We start from the raw sequence: 26,641 nt of genomic DNA, 5'->3' as shown, positions 1-26,641 counted from the left end.
CATAGAGACCTATGGGCAGGGCAACAAACTTGACCTTTATTTAGGCTCTGCTGGGTACCAGCATGGTGGCTACAGGTGGAGTCCACTCCATGGAGATTCTGGCCCCTTCGCCTCCCACAACAGTTTGCACAGGCTCAGTGTGGAAACTGCAGGGAAACAGAGTTCTGTGCCACAGAAAGACTCTCATTTGTCCCCAGATGCCTCTGGAGGTGCAGCACATTTCACCCTGGGAGGAAGCGAGAGAGAGATTTAGGAAATAGCTGGGTGACAACTCTGTGTAGAGTACAAGCATAATTGGACTAGATCGCCTTTACGCTCAGAAATTCTAGGAGTATTGATCTAAACTATTGAAGAAATGAATTCCCTTTCAATAGACAGACTCTAAATGGGGTTCATGTTCTTGGGGTCTTTTGACAAGGTCTGTAGTGCCCTAGCCTTAGGGTTATACAGGGCCTGATGCCGAGATGTCCCACCTTAGGGGTTGCTTTCATTCTCTGGTGCCCTAACCCGGTGTGTTAGGAGACCCTAAGAAAGGAGAGCCCCTGTCTCCTACCAGGATGCTCCTTGCCCTGAGCCAGGCCAACTGGACCAGATGAGCAGCGGAGGCAGCCAGTGGATCCCTGGAAAGGGAGTCTGGTCTGTCCAGGGAGGTTTCTCTCCCTGCTGCCCTCTCGGTGGGCAGCCACCATTCTGGACAGAGGGATTTGGCCCCTCCGGGTTAGCTGTGCTCTGCTGCTGTCATTACAGGGAAGCAATGGCCAGCCCCAGTGAGCCAAAGGATAGCTATAATGGCAGCTGCTTCGTAATACTATTAGCTCACAGTTCCCCTTGTGTTTTCTCCAAGTGAGTCAGCAACCGGCTGCCATAAGTTGTCTGCTCTGCAGTGGCTGAATTTAGGCCCATCTTTCGGAATATGTTGTGGCTGCTTTACAGCATGTACTACAAGGCAAAGCTTGTTTGATTCTTTTCGGGGATGTCTATAAGGATGGGCTAATGTTTAGGGCCTCAGGGTGTAGACCCTATAACAGCACATCCTCAATTCATACTTAAAGCCAAAGAGCCCAGAGAGCCTCCTGGCCCCCTTCCAGAAGGATGCCTGCTGTCCAGGGAGCCTACTGAAGTGCACGTGGTTTTCTTTGCTAATGTCTTTGTTGTTTTTTTATTGTACTAAATATATTCTCACGCTAGAGGAGTCCTGTGCCTCCTTCACCATGTGCTAGAGGTGACCACCATGGAACTTGTACAGCTTTAAGGTCCCCTTTGTCTGCATTAATGTAACGTGTGTACACCTTTTCTTAACAAATTCACTCACACCATAATGGTGTGCTTTTTCCCACTGAGTATATTTTGGGCAGCATTCTATGTCAGTGCATATGTGTTACCCCCTTATGTTTTAATAGACAGGCAGAATAATATTGCATGGCCTACTACATTGTTACGTAAATCATCTAAGCACTCCCCCAGTGATGTACATTTAGGTTCTTTGAAAATTTCACATGAAGCCAGTTTGCGCATAAATCTCTGTAAATGTTCCCCTCCTCCCAACATTGAAAGATAAGGAGAAGAGACCAGTGTCATTTCCCAGAAGGATGAAATCATCTTCCAGGATCGTTTTGCATTCCTGAGTTCTTATTTCAAATAAATAAGGAAAAAATGCTGCCTTGTATACCCTCCTCTCTCTGACTCCCTCTAAATGTGACGCTATAAGAAGACTGGAGGAGGCATTTTGATGTGCTTCTGGTTTTAAGAAAGCAGTAGCCCCTTTCAGGGGTAAAATTGCAGCTTTGGGTGGCCTTCCTGATGTGTTCTCACAGCACACTGTAAGTTTCCTTCCTATCGTTTACCACAAGTTTCAGTTAGGTAATTGTAGTATTTATTGAATACTGTCTCCCCACCAGACTGTACATTCATTGGGGACAGGAACCACCTGTCCTCTGTCAGATAGACTGCTGTGTCCATAGCTTTCGGCAGAAAACTTGACACATAGTAGGCATTCAATAGAGCGTGTAAGTGAACAGAATTAGCAGGGGTGTCAGTGGGGTTTTAGCATTTTTGGATCCCAAGTGTTATTATATTGTCTATAACATGTGATTTTATGTATCTTGAAACAGTATTAAAAAAATTGTATCACAGATATTTGAAAACTGTATAGTGTCTCGGGAGCCCTGGAGAATAGCAATAATAGAGCAAAAGAGTATGAATTGCAAACATTTAGTAATGATGAGATCGATTTTCAAAATATACTAGAACTTACCTAAATAGCGTTTGTTGTTTCAATGCATACTGTTCCCTGACTCTAAAAGACCCAGTGAATTAAAAGATCCATATTTATTTACTACTCCCTTTTGTGGTTGCCCCCCCAACCCACCCCCGCCCTGCCACCTCAAGAGAAAAGGAAGAAAAGAAAATGAGGCTGTGGAAAATAATCTGTTATTTTGAAATAAATGAAATTCCCGTCCCCACCAGAAACTGAATGTACGCCTTGGAACTTTTGCAGAATCGAGGTTTGGATTAGTGACATCCTTTCAAAAACCCGTGCCAACACCACTCTTCCTCTGCAGATTGCTTCCTTGGATTGCTTTCTTAAACCTCTAACTGAGGCAGTGAGAGTTTGGGGCAGTGGAGAAGGGGAAGTAGTTTGGGAGCGTTGGGGCAGAGTGCCATGGGGTTGCTGAGGGTAGCAGAGGCAGTTTTCCAGATAATCTACACGTCTGTGTCTCTGTGTTAAAATTCAGACAGTAAGAGGAAGTTAAAGCCCTGCCTTTTATTTTTTGACACCCCCAATCTTGATCTCTTCCCTAGAGGTAACCACTGTTACTGTTCTGTGTGTTTCCTTTCACACTGCTCTATGTTCCTTAGGGAAAATATGACTTTATTTAATCATTTTACCATTATTGAATTTTTAACAAAACATTATGCTGCGTATTATGCAATTTGATCATTTATCTGTAATATGTCCTAGAGATAGTTTTATGTCAGTATGTGCAGCTCTGCCTCATTGTTTTTAGAGGTGGTGTAATTTTCTGTAGTATAATTATACCTCAGTTCATTTAGCCATTCTATTAATGGACATGTAGGTTTATTCCACTTTTTCCTGCTACAAACAGTGGTTCAGTGAACATCCTTGGACACGTTTCCTCATGTAAAATTTGTTTTTCTAGAACCGTGAGTTAAACTTTTTGGTGTCAGGACCCCCTTACACTCTACACTCTCAGATTTTATTGAGGGTTGGTTCCAAAGAGCTTTGGTTTGTGGATTCTGTGTATCAGTATTTATCATATTAGAAATTGAAACTGAAAAGAAATTTAAAACATTCGTTATTTTAAAATAATAAGCCCAATTACAGGTTAATATATGTAATACAGTTTTATGAGAGAATAACTTCAAATCGAAGACTTAGTAAGAAGAGGGGCCTTGTTTTCCATTTTGCAAATCTCCTTAATGTCTGGCTTAATAGGTCACCGCATTCTCCTATCTGCTTCTCATTCACTATGTGACAGTAACCTTGGAAACACCCCTCACTGTATACAACTCATGAAAGAATGAGAATAAGAAGGCAAATAACAACCTAGCAAATATGATTGTGAAAATAGGCTTCATGGCCTGAACTTCTTGAAAGGGTCTCAGGTGCCAGACCACCCTTTGAGAACCACTGCTCTGCCGTCAAACTTGAGGGTGGAGTTGACGGTTAGAAGGTCACAAGGTGTGCACATTTCAAATTTCAAAGGAACTTCTCCTTGCCCTCCAAAATACCAATTTACACTCCGGTTGGCAGTAGAGGGAAGCAGCCCTTTCCCCAGTTCTTTACTGATACTTGAACATTTTCAGAGTTTTCGGTGTGCCATCCTTAGGCGATGGAAATGGCATCTCATTGTTTCAGTTTATAGTTCCCTGTTTTCACTGGGATTTCTGAGGCAGTGCTGAGTCTTGCTATGACACAGGCAGTGTTTTAGGCACTGCTCCTTATCTGCAGGCTGTTACCTTGGGTATTTGATCCTGGAGAGACTGGTAGGTTTCAGCTGGTTACCACTGGCTTATAAAGTCCCCCTCCCCTGTTCCCCATCTATCTTAACTATCTCTTTATCTTTTCTTTTTAAAAAAAACCTAAAGGTTAAAAAAAGTTGTTTCACTCTGAGCCCTCTGTTTCCTGTTTAAATTTAGTCAAAGAGCAAAACTAGCGAATATCATTTAATGTTAGGAAGTGTAAAGATGTCTTTAAGCAAATCTTTTTGTAAATGTTAACATCTGCTCCACATTTGATGATCGGATGTAAGAGTTCTCAAAGTTTTCAAAAAGCATGGCCGCTCCCGTGTGGCAAAGTTACTTTTTAGGGAGAGTTCTTATTCAGCTGTATCCTTGCTGTATTCTCTGACAGCACTTGGGGGTTTTTTTGTAAAACAGGTCATGATTAAATGAGGTAATAATACATGGAAAAAGGCCTGACTCATGCTTTGTGGTTGATGTATGTTGGTTGACTCTGAAATTAACGTAGCATAAGCTTCTACACTCTGAAAGTACTTTGCAATGCTGTGAACAGCCCCCAAAGCTACGACACAGGGCTCAGGCTTCTCTCCAGCTCTCAGTCAGATTCTGGCGCCATTCAGATGGGTGCTGGAGGCTCAGCTCGCTCGAGTTTGGGCGGTGGTAACTGTGACTGCCTCCCTTTCCTTCTCCAGTGTCACTTAGAGGGCGAAGAATGCAGGGACTTTCTTCTCCTTAATAAGGCTTCATTCCTTTTGAGTCTCTATAAATACTCTAAGCCTTTACAGTCTTAGGGAGTTTTCTTTGTTGCGTACACTGAAGTGAATGCCAGAACAGAAAAATAACGCACTTTGAAGAACTAAAGGAACACTCCAGTGACACTTATTAACAGCATGGAACAGCTGTTTGAAGCACGTGTGACCAAAGGGCATCTCACCTTAGACTCGGTTTCACCCCTTGTAACATGAGGACGTTGGACTAAAATTAGTTGTAAGATACACTCCAGTACCCTTCTGGTTCTGGCACCGTGATTCATGCCCTGCCTTACGGTATTTGCTCTTGTTCACCTTTGGCCTTCATTTATTCATGTTCCCATTCATTTGACATTTCCTTATTGAGTACTGTACTGGGCACGAGATCCTGTTAGTGAAGAGGGCAGACATGGTACCGGGAGCCTGCAGCTTGGCAGGGGAGACGGCTTCCCACTAATTATAGAGTTCTGGCTGTGATAGGTGTTTGGGAACAAGTGCCATGGCAGAGAGCCTGAACCAATCAGGGGCATTGGAGATGGCTTTCTGAGATAGCAACACTTGGGCCGAGTTATCCATCAGCATTTGTGAGGCTTTGTAGACAAGAACCGACATGGTTTCTTGGAGAAATAGAAAAGGCTCAGTGTTACTGGGACCTGTTGAGAGGGAAGAGTGAGTGGTACAGAGAGAGGTTAGAGAGAGGGACAGGGGTGCGATCGTCGAGGGCCCAGTGGGATTTGGATTGTGGCGTTCATCCAGAGCAGTCAGAGGGCCTTTAGCTCTAAGTGACATAATCAGCTATGCGTTTTAAAATCTCACTCCAGATACTTCGTGAGAATGAGGTGGACGTGTGGAGAGACTAGTTCAGGGCTATTGCAGTTAAGTTCAGGCTTCCTGACTGCACGGCGAGGACAGGGCGGCCATATATCTTGGACTCCACCATGGCACTTTGTATGGGGCAGGTATTTCATAAAATGTTTATCAGGAGCCATTGCTGGGAGCTCTGTGTGAACGCCTGGTGCCTCCTGTTTGTCCTGGAGCTGACAGGGAAGGACCGAGCTGGTCACATTCAGCAGCTCTGCCCTGGGGCTTCACGATCGGTCGCTTTGGAAGCCTGGTTGATACCGTGGACGGTGAGAAAGAAGGCCGTGCCTGGCAGGAGTGAGTCAGGACCCAACAGGCGGCTCTCATCTCCTGGCAGAGCAGGAAGCTCTGTCTGTTGAGGGCCTGTGAAAAGCTGCAGCTTGGGTCAGGGGCGGGCCCAGGCCCTGGAGGCAAACAGCCAGAGGGGCCGGTGTCCTGAGGGAAAGGTTGCCACACACTTCTGCATTTTTGCGGTTGCTCCTAATGCCTTCCTTCCCCTGCTGTCATAAGGACCAACATTAACAGCTACATGTGTGTATAAACTTTTTTAGAGTAGTTTGAGGCTCACAGCAAGCTAATTGAGGGGCGGTGCAGAGATTTACTATCTACCTCCTGCCCTGCCACAGGTTTAGCCTTTCCGTGGTCAGCTTCCCCTGTCACAGTCATACATTCTGAGGGTTTGGAAAAACGTATGATAACATGTATCCATCATTATGGTAGCGTACAGAGTACTTTCCCTGCCCTGAAAGTCCTCCGTGCTCTGCCTGTTCAATACCTACCCTCAGAACCCCTGGCAACCACTGGTATTTGTATTGTCTCCATCGTTTTGCCTTTTCCGCAGTGTCATAGAGTTGGAATCATTCTCAGATTGGCGTCTTTCACTTAGTCATATACATTTACATTTTCTCCATGTCTTTTCATGGCTTAATAGCTTGTTTATTTTTATTGCTGAGTAATATGTATTCCATTGTCTGCATGTACCACAGTTTATTTATCCATTCACCTACAGAAGGACATCTTGGTTGCTTCCAAGTTGTGGCAATTATGAACAAAGCTGCTGTAAACATTCGTGTACAGGTTTTGGTGTGGGCATTAATTTTCAAGTCCTTTGGGTAAGAGGAGCACGATTCCTGGATCATAGGGTAAAAGTATGTTTAATCTTGTAAGACACTGCCCAACTGTCTTCCAAAGTGGCTCTACTGTTTTGCATTCCCACCAGTAGTTGTTGAGAGTTCCTGTGCACACGTCCTCACCAGCATTTGATGTCAGTGTTGAGGATTTTGGCCATTCTCATAGGTGTGCCCTGGCCTCTCGTCCCAATTTGCATTTCTCTGATGACCTATGATGTGGGCCATGTGCTTATTTTCCATGGGCATATCTTAGGTGAGGTGTCTGTTAAGGTCTTTGGCAGACTTTTAAGTGAGTTGTTTGTTTTGTTACTGTTGAGTTTTAAGTGTTCCTTGTGTATTTTGAATAATAGTCCTCTGTCACAGGAAGCCACCATGCATTGACACGGCCTGGGTGCTGGGGCTTTGAAACATGATGTTTTTCCCAGCAGCAATCCTTCAACACAGTTATATTTTTCCACTTTTGAGAGACTGTGGAATAGTGGTTAAAATGTGAGTTTTGGAGCCAGACTGCCTGGGTTCCAATCCTAGCATGTCACATATGCACTGTGAGACCTTGTGGCAACTTATGTGATTTCTCTGTGCCCCAGTTTCCTCATCAATAGATGGGGTACTACTAGAACCTATCTCACAGGGTGGTGAGAATTAAATGGATTAACACATGTGAGCACTAGGACAGTATCTAAGACATAGTAAGCTCAGTACAGGTTAGTGACTGCACATGCGCCAATACTGTGCTGATTGACAGATGAGGACCTGAGGCCAATAGAGGTGAGATCGCGTGCCCAGGGGCACCCAGAGCAGGGCTGAGTGCAGCTCTGGTCCCACAGCCTGAGTTTGCAGCACTGCGGTGTACTCCGCCCTTCACCTGTTGTGTGTATGAGGCACAGTGGACTGAGAGCCGAGTGAGCTCAAAGCCCAGCCCGGCGCTGATAGTCTGCTCTGGGTCTCACGAGGACTCTGCTGCCACGCCATCATCCTTCTCTCTCCTTACGTTCCTGCTCGGGAGGGTGCCTGCCCTATTATCACCGCCAGCCCCGTCCCCAATTCATTGCGGTCTCAGTGGGTCATCAGGACCAGGGGTACATGGATTATAGCCCCGAGGGCATTAAAACACAGCTTCCCCACCCCACCCTGTCACACTGTCCCTGCCATTATCATAGAATTCAGTCTAGGCTTCCCAGCAAGTCATCCCAGGATGTCCTTTATCTGATCCTCAGCTGGACTCCATGTTCCAGGCATAAAAGTCTGCTCCCTTCATAACGTGCTGTGGACTCTAAAGACTCCAAGCGTCATTTATTTGTGCCATTTTCACAGGCTGGGTTCTTTCCTCCCTTTGCAGAGGAACCTCTGCCATAGCTCAGCTCTTACCCTTATGTAATTTTTTTGTCATTGATCAGTGGTTCATATTCTTGGCCTCCACTGGATTGTAAACTCTTGGAGGACAAGGGACCATGCCTTCTCTCTCTTTGAATCCCCTGTAGCCCACATGGTACCATGTACAGACCATGTTTCCCTGAAAATAAGACCTAGCTGGACAATCAGCTCTAATGCGTCTTTTGGAGCAAAAATTAATGTAAGACCCAGTCTTATATTACATTATACCTGGTATTATATTATATTATACCCGGTATTATATTATATTATATAAGACTGAGTCTCATATAATATTATAGTAAAATAAGACTGGGTCTTATATTAATTTTTGCTCCAAAAGACGCGTTAGAGCTGATTGTCCTGCTAGGTCTTATTTTCAAGAAAACAGTGAATGCTTTTGGGGTTGAGTTCAACATCATTGAGTTCTGAGTGGTTAGGGAAGACATCTGTGCTGTGCTGCACCATAAGAGACAGAAAAAACAACCCTTAGGGAGGACAGGCATCCTTGGCTCCTTCTGTGCTGCTGGCACAGAGATCCTGTGGCGTTAAATCCCTCATTCAGCTCTGATGAACTTGGATGTGTCTTTTATTCTTTTTCTTTTTTTTTTGAGGTTTTGCATCTGTCGCATGAAACCCATGATGGTCTATTTAGAACCAGTGGCCTAAATAATAGTAACAGTCGTTCTAAGTTCTTTTCATTTTATGGGAGTCACTAATCATTGATTTCAGTACCAAATTTAGATGCTCAAGGCCTCCTCCTACACAATAGGGTTTCTTTGTTGCAGGAACTACAAAAGCTAGCTGTTGAAAGTGTCAAGGGAAGACTGTCCAGCCTAAGAAAAGTCTTATAAGAGTTTATTTGAGCCAAACCGACGACAATTGCTGGGAAGACAAGTACACCAGTAAGTGCAAATGAAACTGGAAGAATTTGTAAGTGCACTGAAGAATTTCTCAAAGGAAAATGCTCTGGGCAATTTTACAGCTTATTTTATACATTGGAATCAAAGAAGGAGACCTAAGTGGGGTTCCATGAAATTCACTGATGGTAGATTAAGGAGAGGGGAGAAAAAACGGGGAAATCTCTGGGATTGGATAAAAAGTAAAGTGGAGAGACATAATTCTTTTGCATTTGTGGGTACAGGATAGTTAATAATTAACATTTATAACACATAGAGATGGTATTTGGGGAACAAGATAACAATGTGGGCTTCTGTGGTCTTGTGCTCTGTGCTCTGGTTGGAGGTTGTGCCCTGAGGGGTCTAGAAAAGGAGATGACTGACATTTCAAAGGTATGTTATCTTAGATGCAAAAAGACCATAGACAGGCTCGCTTAAGGTGAAGATTTACTTTTGTCAAGGAAGCTACCGGCCTAGGAGTGACTACTCCCCAGGTCAGGCTTCTAGTTATAGATTTTTATGTTCAGACCATCCTATGTGGTTACTTTCGGTCTCTGAGTTTGTAGGACCTGGCATGCTGGCCTCCCCTGAGCTTGTCAGGTTTAGTGTGTGGCCCCCGTTGCGTCCACAAAAGGCATCTTTGAGGGAGAGATGATGCAAAAGAGCTTAACAAAGTCGGGTCTAGTTTCAGGCTGTGGCCCCACTAAATCTAAGATCCCAGTTATCCAAGGCCTGTTTTCACGGTACATTATGTTCTGTTTTAGAGTTGTAGAAGGAGGCAAGTGAACCGGTAAGTGCGAATGAAACTGGAATAATTTATAAATGCACTGAAGAAAATACTACAGGATGCGACAAAGGAACCCTGTACCTTTGTATCACCAGTGCTTACCATGGTGCCTGATGCATAGAAATAAAAATAATAGCTACCACTTACTGAGTTCTTACTGTTTGCTAGCACTGTGGCAGACATTTCATTTAATCCTTATAAAATTCTGTGAAGTTTTGCAAATGAGAGGTTAAGTAGCTTGCTATTAAGTAAAAGAGAAAACCCAATGTCTATGGAATATAATGGGATCTTTTAATAAAAGCAATATTCAGGAATAAAGAAACTTCTTTTGATAGATTTACCTAATTTTTTTTCTTTAGGCTAAATTTCCTTCCCCATATCTAATTGGACTTTTATATTACTTCACACAAATTAGGCCTCTGTGTTAGCGAAGACCAGCTAGCAATAATTTTCTTTTAAGCCTTTTTATATATAAACATGTCTATTAAATTGCCCCTTGACCTTAAATTATCTAATCCTTTAACTTTTTTCTTAAGCTGCCCCCTGCCCCATTTTGAGGGGGCAGCATCCAATTTCTTATGTCCATTTTAGGATGGCACCTCATCTCCCCACTGCCCTCTTACATGCAAAAACCATGACCACGTTTTCTTTAGTGGAAGTATGACCAGTCTGGGGTTGCTACAAGGATTTCTTTCCTGGCTCTCACTTGTCATATTCCTGCTGTGAGATTTTTGATGATGTAGTTTATTTGCTCTGGCCCTTCCCTTCCAAGGGCCTAGGCTCCATCCCTACTGGACGAACTAACTCCGTGCCTGCAATCCCCTCCACTCTGCCAGCAACCTTTCTGCCTCCACAACGAGTAGCACTGGGTGCTGTGGGTTAGGTCTTCACACAACAGCCATTGACCACCTGGGGCTGCTCTTGTTGGCTCTGTGGTTTTTGATGACATTTTTATGAAAATGAACTTCAGGCCTAGAGCTGCTGGGGAGATTGAGGCTGGCTCTTTCCTGCTGCTGCTTGTGTTACTGGCTGGCCTTGCCTTCCACAGCACCCATCCTTCTCCAATCTGCCCTGCCTCCATGCCCTGGTCACTCATTTCCAGAGTGCCATCACATTGGGGAAATAGGGCCACCCTCGAGTGTATTGCACCTATACCAAGTGTTATCTGTCTGACTTTGGACGTTACGTATTCTCTCTGAGCCTGTTTCCTAGACAAATGGGACTAAACATGATGACTAATTCATGGGTTCTTTTATTGGATTGAATGAGAGCAACTAATTCCTATCTAATCACAGTATTTAGTAAATGACATGTGTTCTCCTTCAGTAGGTGATTCTGCAATGGGAAGTAGATTATATGTGATCAGTACCTAGGGGAATACCATTATAGTGTGGGAGTCACCTTGGCTCACATGCCTTTTTTCTAGCATGTGAATGATTTGTGCCACCCAGGAAGAGGATGCGGATGAAACAAGCTGCAGAGGAGTGTGGCAGGCACACAATGCCCGTTCACCCCAGCTCTTCCTCTTGGCTCCATGTGGTCATGGGTCCTGTTTTGGAAGTGCTCTCTGGTCTTTGTGTAGAACTTGACCTCTCCAACCCCTTCCTTATCACATCCCTTCATCCCAGTAGTGTGTTTTTATCAGGATTGTTGCTGTTTGGTTAGTGCGTTAGGTATAAAATCTACAGAGATTTTGAGTGGTCTGCCCCAATCCTATATGTTCTGTAAGCTCTATTATTTTAGTGATTTTGCAGAATACTACTTCTTATTTAAAGCACATAAACAGCATTATAGCAGAGATGTTTGTGTAGATTTTCCTTCTCCCTTCCATCTGACCTTTGTATTAATCTTCATTTCATGGAACCAGAGTCTTTGGCCTGGACCAGGGTAAGACCTAGAGGTGACAGAAGAGACTTTAGGCAGACATGTGCTGTGACTGTTTCTTCATACTGTCTCTCATCTGGACTAGTCAATAGAGTCCTGACTGGTCTCCGCTTCTATTCGTGACCCCAAATGGCCAGTTATTCACATAACATCCCGAGTAAACATTTTAAAATGAAAAGCAGAAGATATCTTTGTTTTAAAAATCCTGAAATCATTTTGTGTGATTTTTAGGATTGAGCAAAATGAGTAACTATGTTGATACAGTTGGGAGCTTCAGGGTTTCACTGTAAAAGAAGGAAGATACAAACATGGAACGGGGGAAGGCAAGGAAGAAACCAGCGATGTTAAATTGGAATTGGAAATTGGAGTATAAACGTGCGCGCACGCACACACACACACGCACACACACACACACAAATTTCCTAGCTGTGTCTACCAAAAGGGCCTGGGAGCAGTGACATCCCATAGTAATGAATGCACCTAGCATCTAAATCTTGGTTTTAAAATTTTATTACCCACTGAAAGGAACTGAGGACTCCTTGGAGAAATGGCGAATTGCAGGGCGAGGGCAGAGAAGACACAAGATAAGCCCAAACCACCCTGTGCCAGGAAGCATGGCAGAGAGGAGCATGTCAGAAGGACCCAGGAGCTAGTTTGACTGAAACATTGTGAGCATCAAGATGAATAATATTAATGGCTGATAAATACTGAAAAACAAAAGACTACACGAGTCCGTATTGATCCTAAGAAAAGAAATCAATGCCGGAAAGGGGAAGTTCCTCTTTATAATAAAATGTCAACTCATAAATGTAGAGGGAAGGATAAAGTTGAAAAATCTTCATTTTCCAACCACAGTTGAAGTATTTGATTCCCTACTGGGTGAGAGTTTGTTGGGGAACAGAATACTTACAGTCTCAGAGGGTCTCCCCACAGACCATTTATTTCACAGGGAAAAGGCACTTTTATAGCAGAGACCTGGCAGAGCCAGCACCTTAACCAACTGATCGTCACAGGTGACGTCACCTGTCATGGTGACAGGCGCTTCCGGGGTATCCTGTGGAGAAACCCACACCCTTCTAGGGCTTTCCTGCCAGTGATACAGAACCTGGATCGGAGAGCAAAGAAACAATCAGACACACACCAAACAGAGGACCTGTGTTCTTCACACGTTAGGGTGGAGAATGACAGAGAAAGACTGTGGAACCCTTCCAGGATAAGGTATTAGGTTGGTACAAAAGTGATTGCAGTTTTTGCAATTTTAACCCTGTAAACCGCAATTACTTTTGCACCAACGTAATAACTAAAGAGACATGGCAACTAAATGCAGAGGGTGGTGCGGGATTGGATCCTGATTGGAGGGGGAAAAAAGAAGTTGCTTCAAAAGGTAGTTTGGGAAATCTGAACATAATTGCAGTATCAGATCAGATTTTTTTCTAATTTTGTAATTGCATTGGATTATATAAGAGAAGTCTTGTTCTTAGAAAATATGCACTTCTGAGAGAAAAGGTTCGCGATCTCTGCAACTTACTCTCAAGCGGATCAGAAAAAAAAAGAATGTATATGTCACATATACATATGTATATAGAGAGGAATGTTGACTATGGTTGAATCTAACTTCCGGAGTGTATGGGATTTCATTGTAATAGTCTTTTTTTATGACAATGTATTTTATCTAGGTTTAGAAATTTTATTTATTTTTTCCTTTCAGTTTTATTGACATATAATTGACATATAACATTGTTTAAGTTATACAACATCATGATTTGATATATGTATTTATTGTGAAATGATTACCACAATAACTCTAGTTAACATCCATCACCTCACATAGTTATAATTTTTGTGTGTGTGTGATGAGAACTTTTAATATGTACTCTCAGCAGCTTTCAAATATACAATCCAGTATTGTTGACTATAGTCACCACGCTGTACATTACATCCCCAGGACTTGTTTATCTTAGAACTAGAAGTCTGTGACTTTTGACCGACCACCTTCACTCATTTCCCCCACACACCCCCTTCCACCTCTGGCAACCATCAATGTGTTCTGTTTCTGTGAATTATGTGTTGTTAGATAAAACTTGTAAGTGATTTGGTTTTCTCTGTCTGCCTTATTTTATTTACCACAGTGCCCTCATGCTCCATCCATGTTGACTCAAATGGCAGGATTTCCTTCTTTTTTATGGCTGAATATCATTGTATTATTCTTGAAACAGTTTTGTAGGTCTGAAAAAAAATCGAAATAAAATGTTTAAAAAAAAGATGACATAACTACAGCAAAAAATGTCAATATTGCTTTTAACTCCAAGGTGTCTGTTATTATTTTCTATAATTTTCTGTATGTTTTCATCTCAAAGAACAAAATTTTTTTAAATAAAATTATATTTTAAATACTCAAGTAATTTTTTGCATCTTTACTAAACATTGAGATTTCATATGCCTTTTCCCCCTGATGCCCAGGTTATGAAAATATGATTCACTGGACAATTCTCCTGTTTTATATTGGATTTATACAAGTTCTTCTTTTGTGTGGTTTAGACTTCTGGGTGTGCTAAGGGACTGGGCTCTCCACCACAGGAAAGAAACCTCTCAAACCACTACTTAGTTCTCTAGTCTCTTCTTCTGGGTATAATCTGCCTTCAGGGTTCCTCGGGGCAGGGGTCTCAGTCAGCTTTCTTTTCACTTCTCTGGCATGTAGCAGGCCATATAATATTTTATTGTTTATGCCATCATTCTTCATTGAATTAAACCAACCTTGTAGATTCCACATGAGACTCACCAGCTTGGTTATATGTTCCCTTCGGCCGTGTAGTGCAGTGGTCACACATCTTGTGCCATGTGGTCTGTACAGGCTATATTCCCCAACAGTCGTGAGAGCATTGTGCACTGAGGGGTCCTTTGTCTAATGTGTTAGACCCCAAAGGGGAAAACCATTAATTCCAAAATGCCAAACAGTTACAGTGTATTACTCTGTACAGTGTGGGGTGGGTAGGAAGTGTCTGGGGACTTCTTGGAACTTGTTTAGAAAATAACATTTGACTCTGCCCATCTTAGCAGAGGGACAGATGTTAGCCCTGATTGAGTTCTCTTTAAAAGCCAGGCTTAGCTGTGGACAAAAGAGACCTGATGAGTCAACTTCGTTTAAAGGAAAAGAAAATCGTCATTTCAGTTCAGTTTTGTTTTCTTTGAGCTACAGAGAGTACTTATATTTTTGCACTGTGTTTAAAACTCATGTGTGCCTTGGGGTCATTTCCTACAAAGCAAAAGTGAAGGCAGTAATGGACAATTTGGGATTTCCAGAATATTTTTATTTGCTCATGTTTGAGGCTAGAGATAGGTCTGGGTTGAAGTCTGCTGGAGAGGTGAAAAGGGAGGAATTTGGCTTTTTTAAAAATTTATTTAAAGACCTAATTGGCTTTATTGAATGATTGGTGAATCAGGCAGCATCCCATCTAGCAAACAGAAAGGTATCCCTTGGCTTTTCTTTAGAAAGAGAAGTTATTCTGAGGTTCTTGGAATTTTAGTCTATTTTATGATAGTTGGGAGCCCTGATTATTTGGCAAGAAAGGACCTTTGGGCAGATCCTTTGGGTCATTTGGTTTTATTATGTTGGGTCAAAATACTTTAAAGAGATTCAGACCCGTTTCATCCTTGTGAGTGCTTATTACTGGTCTGTATATTTTGTTTGTTTGTTTTTTGTTGTTTTGTTTTGTTTTTAATTTTTATTGGGGAATATTGGGGAACAGTGTGTTTTTCCAGGACCCATCAGCTCCGAGTCAAGTGGTTGTTTTCAATCTAGTTGTGGAGGGTGCAGCTCACTGGCCCATGTGAGAATTGAACCGGCGACCTTGATGTTACGAGCACTGTGCTCTAACCAACTGAGCCAACCGGCTGCCCTCTGTGTCTATTTTTAAGAGCTGACCATTGCCCATCTCTTTCTCTCTATTCACACATTAAGGTCCTCTTTATGTAATTATTCTGATTGAACTTCAGGGTTTATAATAGTTTTCAATTTGGGGGGCAGCCATAAAATATAACCAGAACTTTCAAGCTGAGTGCTTTATAGGTTATGTTATGATCTACCTGAATCCCATAGATGTGTGTATATGTGTGTGAATTGTATGCATGTGTATATAAGTTACCCTAAGTGAATTAGAACTGATTTTTTGTTTGGCAAAATGAAAACATTTTGTATAAATACTATATATAGATAGTAATGGTTATAATTCCAATAATCATTATTAAACACTGTTTTCCCTTAATACCTCAGAACAGCAACCCCAGGATTTACTGTTCCCCTCAAAGAAACTCTCCTGTCTCCTTCCCTCTTATTCCACCATCTCTGACCCAACTTTCTTTGATAACCTGTGCTCTTTGCCTCCTCTCATGTGGAAGGTAAAGATAGAGACCCAGGTTGATGTCCCAGCTCTACGACCCACTAGGCATGAGATCTCAGTGCCTCACTTTCCTTATCTTTAAAATGGGGGTAAAAGTACACAGCAAGGGGTAGTTTCCTTTGCTTGCCTCCTGCTGCCCCTTCAGTCTCTCCAGGGTGTCAGTTGTTTCAGCTTAGAATCTCTTCCATTTGAAAGTTCCTCTAAAGTCCTTCCAGCCATTGAGCTAAATCTTTCTATTTGTGTTTTATTTTTGTTAAACTTGTGGCTTTGATGAGTTTCCTTAACTCCTCAGGAGGCCTGATTCCTATGCCACCCCACAGTTGCATGTAGCATTTAAATGCAGAAGCCAGAAGGGAAACTTACTCCCACACAGCCCCCTGGGAGGGAGGATGGATGTGTTTATCAGAAGGCACAGGGGGCTTGCTCAGAACTCACAGCCCTTCAGAAGTGAATTAGTAATGCACAAGAATGAAAAGAGCTATTAAAAAGAGAGGGACAGTAGCAAACTAGGCCAAAGCACCACTTTGTGAGGTTGACTGAGAAGTGAGAGCCTTGCAGGAGCTGTGCTGGTGCCACTGACAAACCACTGCTCAGGCTTGCCCTCCCTGGCCCAGTCCTGTCTCCCCTCAGGCTATGTTGCCCTCTGGTTCTCCACCAGCTGCTTCTACTGAAGCCACAGAGTATAGACAGGTCTAAGCTGTGCCAAGGGCTGCCTGGGCTTCCAGTCAGGATAAAGGTGTGACTCACGCCCTGGGCTCCAGGCCAAGGCAGAGGCTGGAGGGGATCTCTGTGGTTGAGTCACTTACTTCGCAGATGTTGTGTCTTCTTCCACAGGGCCCATGAGCACACGTTTCCTCCTTGTGGTCTTTCATTGAATCTGGCCAGACACACAAGTGTAAAGCCCACGGCTCCCTCCGCACTCTTGGCCAGTTCAAAGTCGTGTTCTGTGTTCCTAGTAGAAACCTGAAAGTCGTTTCTTGCTTTCCGTACAGTTATGAGAGGCAGTGCATCTCTCTCTCACTGAAGGTCCTCACTAGAAATCAGGGGAAGCATTCAGCCAACACTCAGCAGAGTGGGGCGGGCAGAGCGTGGGACTCTGCCCCGAGGATGGCCCTGGGTCAGGACGGCCGCGGGTCAGGGGGCTCTGTTTTCTCAGCTACTAAATGGGACAGTGATATCTTACAGGGAGAGTCGAACATTGAGAAGGTATTTATGATAGTATTTTTGAGACCTTTAAAGGGCCAGAAGATGTTATGTATTCAATACAGGGTGCTGTGTGAAGCTGAGAGAGAGAGACAGAGAGACAGACAGACAGAGAGAAGGAGGCCAAGAGTTAATCTTACTAGAGGAGATAAGACATGTGCATGTTCATACATGTGTGAAGGCGATTATCTGCATTTCTCCGATGGCTTTAAAGGGTTCTGGGAGCTCAGTGGGGATGAAGCTTCCTGGAGAGGGTGAAATTCGGGGAATCAATAATGTACCATGTTTCTCTGAAAATAAGACCTAGCTGGACAATCAGCTCTAATGCGTCTTTTGGAGCAAAAATTAATATAAGACTCGGTATTATATTATACTATACTATACTATACTATACTATCTTTATTATATTATATTTATTATGCCTGGTCTTATAGTAAAGTAAAACTGGGTCTTATATTAATTTTTGCTCCAAAAGATGCATTAGAGCTGATTGTCCAGCTAGGTCTTATTTTTGAGAAAACACGGTAGTTAGACTTAGCTCGTTCGCAGTTTGACTCACCACGTAACTTGCTATCTAGCCCCCTGTAATTAGAATTGGTTTGCTGTTAGATCCAGCCTGATAGTCAGCTGTTTTCTCTTTGTTTCTCCTCTCACTGATTAACTTAAGAACTCCGTGTAGTCCCTTTCTCAAGGCTACCCATACCTCGTGAATCCATTTAATTAGCAGAATCCTAATCTGGAAATGGCAATTTCTTAATCCTCAGGCATGTGGACACCGGAATCCGTTTTGCAACTCCCCTGCAGTTTTCTGGTGACACGTAAAGCCCCAGGCCACAGTGGCTGGGTCCAGAATCCAGAGATAACATTATCTTAAAACAGACCAGTCCCCAGGAAGCGATGTCAGCCCTCAGACCTGCCTGACTGACTCCCCTTTTCCTATGTAAGAAAAAGCTAATCCAAAGATCAGCGCAGTTGTCTCCTTGAGACTCTGCCCCCAGTAGACTCTGCCGGCACCTTTCTTTTTAAATAAACTTCCTAACTTCTATTCCTTTTGAGTCTTGTGAATTCCTTCACATTCTACGAACGACCGGGGATTATTCTATACCAAGACAAAGAACGTTTATTATGAGCTCAACCCATCCTCAGTCTCTCTCTCGCTAGACTCAGTTATATGTCCTTTCTTCCTCTGTTGCAAAAGCGTTGCTATAAAAAGTGTGGTTATTTATGCTCCAACAGTTTCTCCCACCGCCTCGCGGGAGGTTCCTGAGGTTCCCACACAGAAGTGAAGCGCATTTCCCTCTAAAAGAATGTTACTGCATGTCGGCTACATGCACTGAAAGGATGTACCTAAGGAACATATGGGCCAGACAGGTGTTTATGAAATCCTAACAGCATTGTCCATTTTCATGAGAAAGTATTTGGACAGATATTGCCAAGCAAGCCCCCTTGCCAGAAGCCATCCATTTAAACTCAGGCCTACCTGTCTCTTTTGTGTCTCTGTCATCATGCCCAGTAAGTTTTGGTGGGTGGGACCCCCTAGGAAGCATTTGACAAAGTCCTGCTAATACAAGAGCAATGTGACGTTAGCCTCACGTTCCAGTGCTGTCCTGACTGCTCTATTTTTATAAAATGTAAGAACTCCAGTTTAATGGGATAAGAGAGTTGGAAGGGAATCTTGAAATTTCCTTACCTATTTTCCCCAACTCATATTTAAGCCCTTCCTCGCTGGCAAGAACTTACCCTATTACAGGACACTCTCTGGTGGCATGTGACTATTCACAGTGATCTCCAAGTGCTCTTGCTGGGAAGCCCTTTCTGATGTCTGTGGGCATAAAGGCACCTGATGAAGAAGAGGGGGTGCTCAGGGCCTTGCCTGTTGCCCCCCTCCCACCACAAGAATCTACTCTCTGGACAACGTCCCCGTCACTGCCCTCTCCTTCCACGAGTATAAAGGCCACCGCCTCTCCAGAGGAAGGTGACCCTTTGAGGCTTTTTATGTCCTAGGGTCTAGGGAAGTCCAGATCCGGGTCTTCCTACTGTCCCCGTCCCCTCTCTGTAGGGTGGGAAGAGAGGATGAATAGAATCTGCTAGTTACTTCGTATAGAAGAATGTAAGACTTACCAAGCAACTACTGGGAACCAGGCACTCTACTAAGAATAGACATGAAGCCAGTGAAGCATTGTTAGATAGTGGCAGGGCTAGGACTCAAACACGGCTTTGGCCGGCTCCTTTTGGAGATCTGTGGCTTTGGAAGGTTAAGTAACCTGAAGTCACCCAGCTGTGAGCTGCAGAGTTAGGTTTAAATACAACTAACGTCAGAGCCCGAGCACTTAGCCCTCTCACACGGTGTAGAATGTGCAGGAGAGTGTGCCTGCTCTCGGCCTCAGCAGCTGATCCCTAAGTGACACACACACACATACACACACACACACACACACACACACACTTCTGTACGTGATTGATGAGGCAGGGAAGCTGGGCTGCCAGGAGAGGCTCAGTGCCAGGTGCTCTGCCTGCTGCCGAGGAGGGGAACACAGCTTCAGCCCTGCATCCCAAAAGTCTCATTGGCCCATTTCCCACATGGTCTGTGGGAGTCAGGAGCACACAGGCACTTGAGAGCATGAAGAGTCTTCTAGGCAGTAAGTAACGTTAGCATTTGCTGGATGATGTAGTCCTCAGTTTGCAGAGGAGAAAAGCAAGTTCCAGAGCTCCTTCCCAGAAGAGCAAGTTCCCAGCAGAGCCTGGAGCGGGACCCAGCTCTCCCGATGCCCCATTTCAGCGCCCATCTCCCTATCTGGAGGTTTGCCACCTCAAGCATCTGCCTTCCAAATGGAAGCTGCTTGGGCTGCAGTTTCAGTCTGTGCCTTTTTTCTTAGAGGAGATGAAAACCTCCTGATTTGTCAGCCAGTGAAGTATTACCAAATGTTCCATCCACCTTCTCTTCCTCAGGCTCGGAGTTCTTTGTTTCTTTGTTCTAAAAAGACTCCTTTTGGGGTGGCCAGTTAGCTCACTTGGTTAGAGCATAGTGCTAATAACACCAAGGTTGCCGGTTCAATCCCCGCATGGGCCACTGCGAGCTGCTCCCTCCTTGAAAAAAGAATAATAAATACAGGGACTCCTTTTCTAGTCCACTTGTCAGCACTGACTCTCCTCCTCCCTGGTCCCTCCCCACCCTATAATCCCCCTCCCTTCTCTCAATCCTCACCCCAAAGGAAACCAACTCTATGCATGTTTCCTTTGTTTATTTTTGGCTCTGGTTCTTTTCCTGCTCACTCTTTCTTTTTATGGTGGTTTCACTCCTTTCAGGAGTTTTTCCCCAACTGAGCCCAGGCTGCTATCATAGCCTGTGTTGACCCCAAAACTCTCAAGTATTCAGCTTTACTACAAATTTGGGTGTTTGGTTTCAGTTCTGTCCCGTTTTGTCAACGTGCTTTGTGACTTAGCTAACACTTAAAAACCCAAGGCAGGGAGGGAGAGATGGGTGGGGCGGAAAGGGTCTAGATACTGTGCTCACATTTATTTGGAATGGTCTGTTTTTGCTTTGCAGGTACACAAATAAGCTGTTTCTCCCCAAGTTCTTTCTCCTGGCGTCAGGCTGCCTTCGTGGATTCTTACTGTTGGGCTGCCGTTCAGCAGAAGGCTGCCTTGCAGGGCGATTCTGGAATCCTTCCACTGTGGCTTCATAAGGTAACTGGGACATCTTCAGATCTCACCTCTTTGCTTTATAGACGAACTGAGACCCAGAGAGGCTGTGCCAGTTCATGGCCACACAGATAGGTATGGCCAACCGAGGCTGTAACTCCAATCTTATAACTGTAGCACTTTGAACTCAAAAGGAACCTCAGAGATTACTTGGTCCAGCACCGTCATTTAGCAGATGGGGAAACTGAGGCACACTTTGGATTTTAGCGCCATAATGGTAGGCACCTCATGTGTCCACGTTACTTTTTTACCTTTAATGCCCAACAGAGTGTCTGGACTATAGTGGGTTCTCAGTGAATTTTGAATGCCTGAAGGAGCATTGTTACATAGTGGCAGGGCTAGGACTCAAACACAGCTTTGGCCAGCTCCTTTTCCACCACACACAGGGTCTCTGGGGAAAAGTAAGGCCCAATATAGAGTTCATTTGCGTCTAGCCAGTGTGTTGCTGGAGCATCGAGAAGCCCAGCAATGACTCCTTCTGAGGGTGTTGGTTGTAGCGCAGCTTTCGGAATGGATTCCTTTGCTTTCTGATGGGTCCAGATACAATAAGGAAGAAACTACCCAGGAGACACCAGTGTCCTACAGGGAAGAGGTAGAGGTCAAGAGCTCTGTGGTTGGGGGAGTGGTGGAGGTGAGGGGTGCAAATAGGCTGGGCAGTGCAGAACTTGGGCCCGAGTTGGCAAGTTTGCGTAGGAGCATGTTCTCTGCGTAATGAAGTGGCTCCATCAGGTTCCCTCTGTGCTTATGAAAGTAGCACTTTGTTTCAGCCAGTCATTATTTTCAACTACTGGCTCTTGTTCATCATGAAAACAGAACGTTTGTGTATCTTCTGGTATACTCCTCCACTGAGGAAAACGTGTATTTCAGCTTCTGAAAAGCCTAAGGTTAAAGTTGGTTTGATTCTCTCCTGCCTTGGCCTGTGGCTGAACACAATCAGCATCCTTCTTTTTTAAAAGAACCATTTAAGTCCTTTGCTATGAGTCAGGCCTCTCCCCCTCACGTGTATTCATTATGTGCCATTAGGCACAGTGACGCCCTACAGTACTTCCTTTCTTCTTTTGGGTTGGACTCTTCTCTTTGACATTCAGCCTTAGCGGTAGTTGGGTCCTCATCAACTTTGTATGGCTTAGTAGCCAGGGCAGCAAATAATAAGGATTTTCAGTATGGATGGGCACAGTTTGAAAAATTGAACAGCTTTGTTTGCAAATGTAAATCCACGCTGTTGTACTAAAGTCCATTTGTTGTAATGCTCTCGTGAGAATGGAGAGTTGTAATAAGTCACTGGGCTGGGCATTGATGGTTCCACAGAAGAAGAATGTATAGTCTGGGCTTGTCCTTACGTTAGAGAGGTTGGAGATTGCGAAACCTTTAGAGCAGAAAAGAATTCAACGATTTTGATCCAGATGCATTTTATATGGAAGGATAAGGGCACCCTGAGAAGGGAAGCCCAGGAGTCACAGGACTAGTTGCTGGCGATGGGACTAGAGTCAGGTCCTTGGGTTCCCATTGCCCCTGCAGGGGAGGAGGGAAAATCTCGTAGAGCAGTGTAAGCAGGCAAGCCTTAGGTGTTGGGTGTGAGATGCCCAAGATCGGAGGGGTGCTCCAACATTGAGAGGCGTTGGCAGAGGGGACAGAGACCTGGGGGTTGTGGGGAAAATGAGAAGGGTATGCTGCACAAATGAAAGACCGGATATCCTGTAAAGAAGGCCTGTGTCAATATAACCACCTGTGTCAAATGCTGCCCCGAGGGACTGGGACTTAGGTGAATTCTTCACTTGGCTGGTGTCATGGGTTCAGTTGTGTCCCTGGAAAGACATGTTGAAACCCTACCTCCTTGTTCCCTAGAATGTGACTTTATTTGGAAATAGCGTTGTTGCAGATGTAATTGGTTAAGATGAGGTCACACTGGAGTAGGGTGGGCCCCTAATCCCATGCAACTGGTGTCCTTGTAAGAAGAGGGAACTTTGGACACAGACACAGAAGACGATGTGAAAACACTGGGAGGAGACGGCTGTGTGATGACAGAGGGCTACACTGGAGTTATGCTGCCATGAGCCAAGAATGTGTGGAGCTACCAGAAACTGGAAGAGGCAAGGCAGGGTCCTCTTCTAGAGACTTTGAAGGGAGCATAGACCTGCCAACACCTTGATTTTGGACTTCTAGACTTCAGAATCTTACGTTCTGTTGTTTTAAGCCCCCTAACTGTGGGACTTGGTTACAGCAGACCTGGAAAACCAGTGCAGTGGTTAGAGAGAATCAGGAGTCCGGCCTAATGGGAGGATTTGAATGTTACTGGGGCTTTCCTAGCCAAGCCAGATTCTGTAATTACAGCCGCTTTATTTTCACATTGGTCTCTTTTTCAGGTTTTTTTTTAAAATTGTGATAAAATATACACAACATAAAATTTACCTTTTTAGGGGTGACCAGTTGGCTTAGTTGGTTAGAGCGCAGTGCTCTTAACAACAAGGTTGCCGGTTCGATCCCCACATGGGCCACTGTGAGCTGCTCCCTCCACAACTAGATTGAAACAACTACTTGACTTGGAGCTGATGGGTCCTGGAAAAACACACTTAAAAGAAATAAAAGTTTTTTTAAAAAATTTACCTTTTTAACCATTTTTAGGTGTGCAGTTCAGTGGCATTAAGTACATTCACATTGTTGTAAAACCATCACCACCATCCATCTGAACTTTTTCATCTTCCCAAACTGAATCTCTGTACTTATTAAATGCTAACTCTTTATTTTCTCCTTCCCCACCAACCCCTGACAACCACCATGCTGCTTTCTGTCTCTGGATTTGCCTACTCTAGGAACCTCATATAACTGGAATCAGATAATATTTGTCCTTTGGTATCTGGCTCATTTCACTTAATGTTTTCAAATTTCACAAAATGTTTTCAAATTTCAATCATGTTATATAGCATGTATCAGGGTTCCCTTCCTTCTTAAGGCCGAATAACATTTCATTCTATGTATATGCCACATTTTGTTTCTCCCTTCATCCATCAGAGGACACTTGGGCCGCTTCCACCTCCTGGCCGTTGTAAATAATCCTGCCATGAGCATAGCTGTACAGATATCTGTTCAAGTCCCTACATTCAGTTCTTTTGAGTAGATACCCAGACGTGGGCTTACTGGATTCCTTTTCAAGTTTAGAAAGTTTTTCCTGTTGGCTTTCTTTTGGTTTCTCCACATTCAGTGGACTTGTGACTGTTAAGCTGACTGGGATCGTCTCTCCTGGGCCCCTCATTTCATAGACGGGACACTGAGGACCACAGCAGTTGATACTGTGTCCAACATCCCATGGCCAGATGGTGGGAGAGCAGATGGCCTCCTTCAGATTTCAGATAGTTTTTACGTGTGAAAAGGTGCAGGTTTAATTTGTCTGGCTTCAGAAGTCTGCACTCTAACCTGTGGGTGAAACTTATCAATTGGTGAACTTCACCTTGACATAAAGAGGGTCTTTCCAGAAGAGCTGTCCAGCAGTGGAGCCCACTGTTGACTGAGGTGGTCCTTAGTTCAGGGTGGATATGAACATGTGTGTCCTCATCCCATATCTTCATTCTTTCCCCTTGCTGCACTTCTTTCATGTAAAATCCCAGCTCCTCAGATGTTCTTGACACCTGGCTGCATTATCCCCACCCCTCAGTCATTCAAGACTTTGGTTCGACTTCTCTATCTCAAGGTAATTTCTGTGTCTTCCCAGATGACACATATGACTCACCATTCTCTGTCTTATCTCCATGGACTTTCACCTCCTTTCCACTTGTCATCCACTCTCGTGGCCACCTCGCTCAGAGTTTGTCATTACCTGGAACTAAATTAGGGCTTCTCACTCCCTACCACCACCTCCTGCCTCTAACGCCCTCTCCCACCACTTTCAGAGAAAATGGAAGCTCTGACATGGAAACATCCTCAGCTTCCTGCCATCAGACCTACCAGATGTCCCCATGGCAACACCAGCCTTTTTCTTCCCTTTTGATAAATGGAAGAGGCCCCCTCTTCTGACCAAATGCTGGACCATTTTGTGTCCCTCTTATGGCCTAGGTACCCCCTCGGTCCTTGTTTGAAGGAACACCTCATCCCCCAGTTTTCTCCTCTGCATTTTCCACCCTTCTCTTTTCTGCGTGTGCTCTTCCCGTTAAACATTTTAGCACATTTGTCTCCACCAAACCGATCTTGCCCATCACCAGTGACCTCCCTGTTGCTAAATTAATTCTCACTCGCCAGGGCTACTTGTCTTCGCTCTGGCATCCAGTTCTGCAGATGCTGTCTTGACTTCTGGGGCAGAATATCCCTGGCAGACTCATTCTCTTTTGTCCATCCCTGAGAAGTTGGGGTTCCCTTGGGGCCCTGTCCTAGGTCACTTCCTTTTCTCGTGCTTCACCCTCTCCCTGGATCATCTCATCTCCCCTTTTTCCAGCTTCCTCCCAGATGCCATCAATGCCCAGGTCTTTATCTCGAACCCAGCCTTCTCTCCTGAGCTCCAGATCCACACAGCTGTGTCCTAAACTTGAACACTTGGAGGCCATACATGTGCCTCCAACACAACTCGTTCAAAGCTGAACTCACTTTCCCTACCTGTCCCCGCTGTGACCGCTAGTTCAGTTAATGACACTCCATCCATCAGCCAGAAATCGGAGAGCCATTTTGACTCTCCTTCCCCCCATATCCTGTCAGTCACTGAGTTCCGTCAGTCCTTCTTTCTTAAACGTTCTTAAATCCTTCACCCCTCTAGGGCAGTCATCTGTCAGGTCTGTCACTTTGCTGCATTCGTTCCTTCTCTCCTTTTACCCATTTCCATATAATCACAGGTGACCCTTTTGGCCTGTCTGACTATCATTTCCCTAAACGAAACCCTTCAAATACCTGTGAAACATCTCTACTTCTTTTAAAAAGCAAACCATTTTGGCTACCAAGGTTCACTTTCTCTCTGGCCCCTGTGAACCACTCCAGCTTCCCTTCTAGACCCATCCTTACCACCCCGTGTGCCCCAGGGACCCTGACTTCCCTTAGTTGTCATGTTTCTTGGCTGTCTCAAATAAACCTTGCTTGGAAGAGTCTTCCCCTGGCCATCTTCCCTCCCTCTCGAAATTGGCTAACTCCTATTGTATTATTACGGTCTCAGCTTAAATGTTATTTCCACCTAGAAGCTTCCTCTGATCCTCTAGACCTAGTACTGTTGCCAGTTTAAATTGCTTCAAGAGCCGGATAGGTCAATGTGAAGTTTCCAGGAATAAGGCCGTAGGGCCACTGTGTGGACAGCAGACCACATACCCTGCATAAGACATTCAGATTCTAAAAATGGGGGGGCTAGCCAAGCAGAGCGCCTGGTGCGCCCCACTCTGGTCTATGTTGCTTGGTTGTGCCTTCCCAGAGTAGCTACTCTTTTCCTGGAATTAACCTGGGATACGGTAATTACTTGCCTTAATGCTACTTAATTGGTTCTTTATTTCTAGGGCTAAGTTCCATGCAGGCAGAGACCATGCCCGTGTCTTGTTCATCAGTGTAGCCCTGGGAGAGTGCACGGCTCATAGTGGGTGCGCAAAACACATACGAGGTCTGACAATTAAGTTCGCGAACTCATCCTAGAGAAAGTGCTACACATCTCATTGCTGAATATCACTATGGTCACCTTCAAAGCACTCCCCTTGGGAAGCTATGCACCAACTTC

General features: G+C 44.4%; 1 protein-coding gene across 1 annotated transcript in view; it reads left to right on the top strand.

Annotated features, from left to right (window-relative positions):
- Positions 1–26,641, top strand: part of PANX1 (pannexin 1) — a 45,256-nt gene that overhangs the window by 3,451 nt on the left and 15,164 nt on the right. The window contains exon 2 of the mRNA XM_019737564.2: positions 20,813–20,952. Coding sequence (XP_019593123.2) covers positions 20,813–20,952 — 140 coding nt within the window. The remainder of the gene's footprint in view (positions 1–20,812; positions 20,953–26,641) is intronic.

Source organism: Rhinolophus sinicus, linkage group LG06, assembly GCF_036562045.2.
Source record: "Rhinolophus sinicus isolate RSC01 linkage group LG06, ASM3656204v1, whole genome shotgun sequence".
Classification (NCBI taxonomy): Eukaryota; Metazoa; Chordata; class Mammalia; order Chiroptera; family Rhinolophidae; genus Rhinolophus; species Rhinolophus sinicus.
The sequence above is the reverse complement of the archived record's forward strand: the minus strand, read 5'-3'. Positions and strand labels throughout refer to the sequence as shown.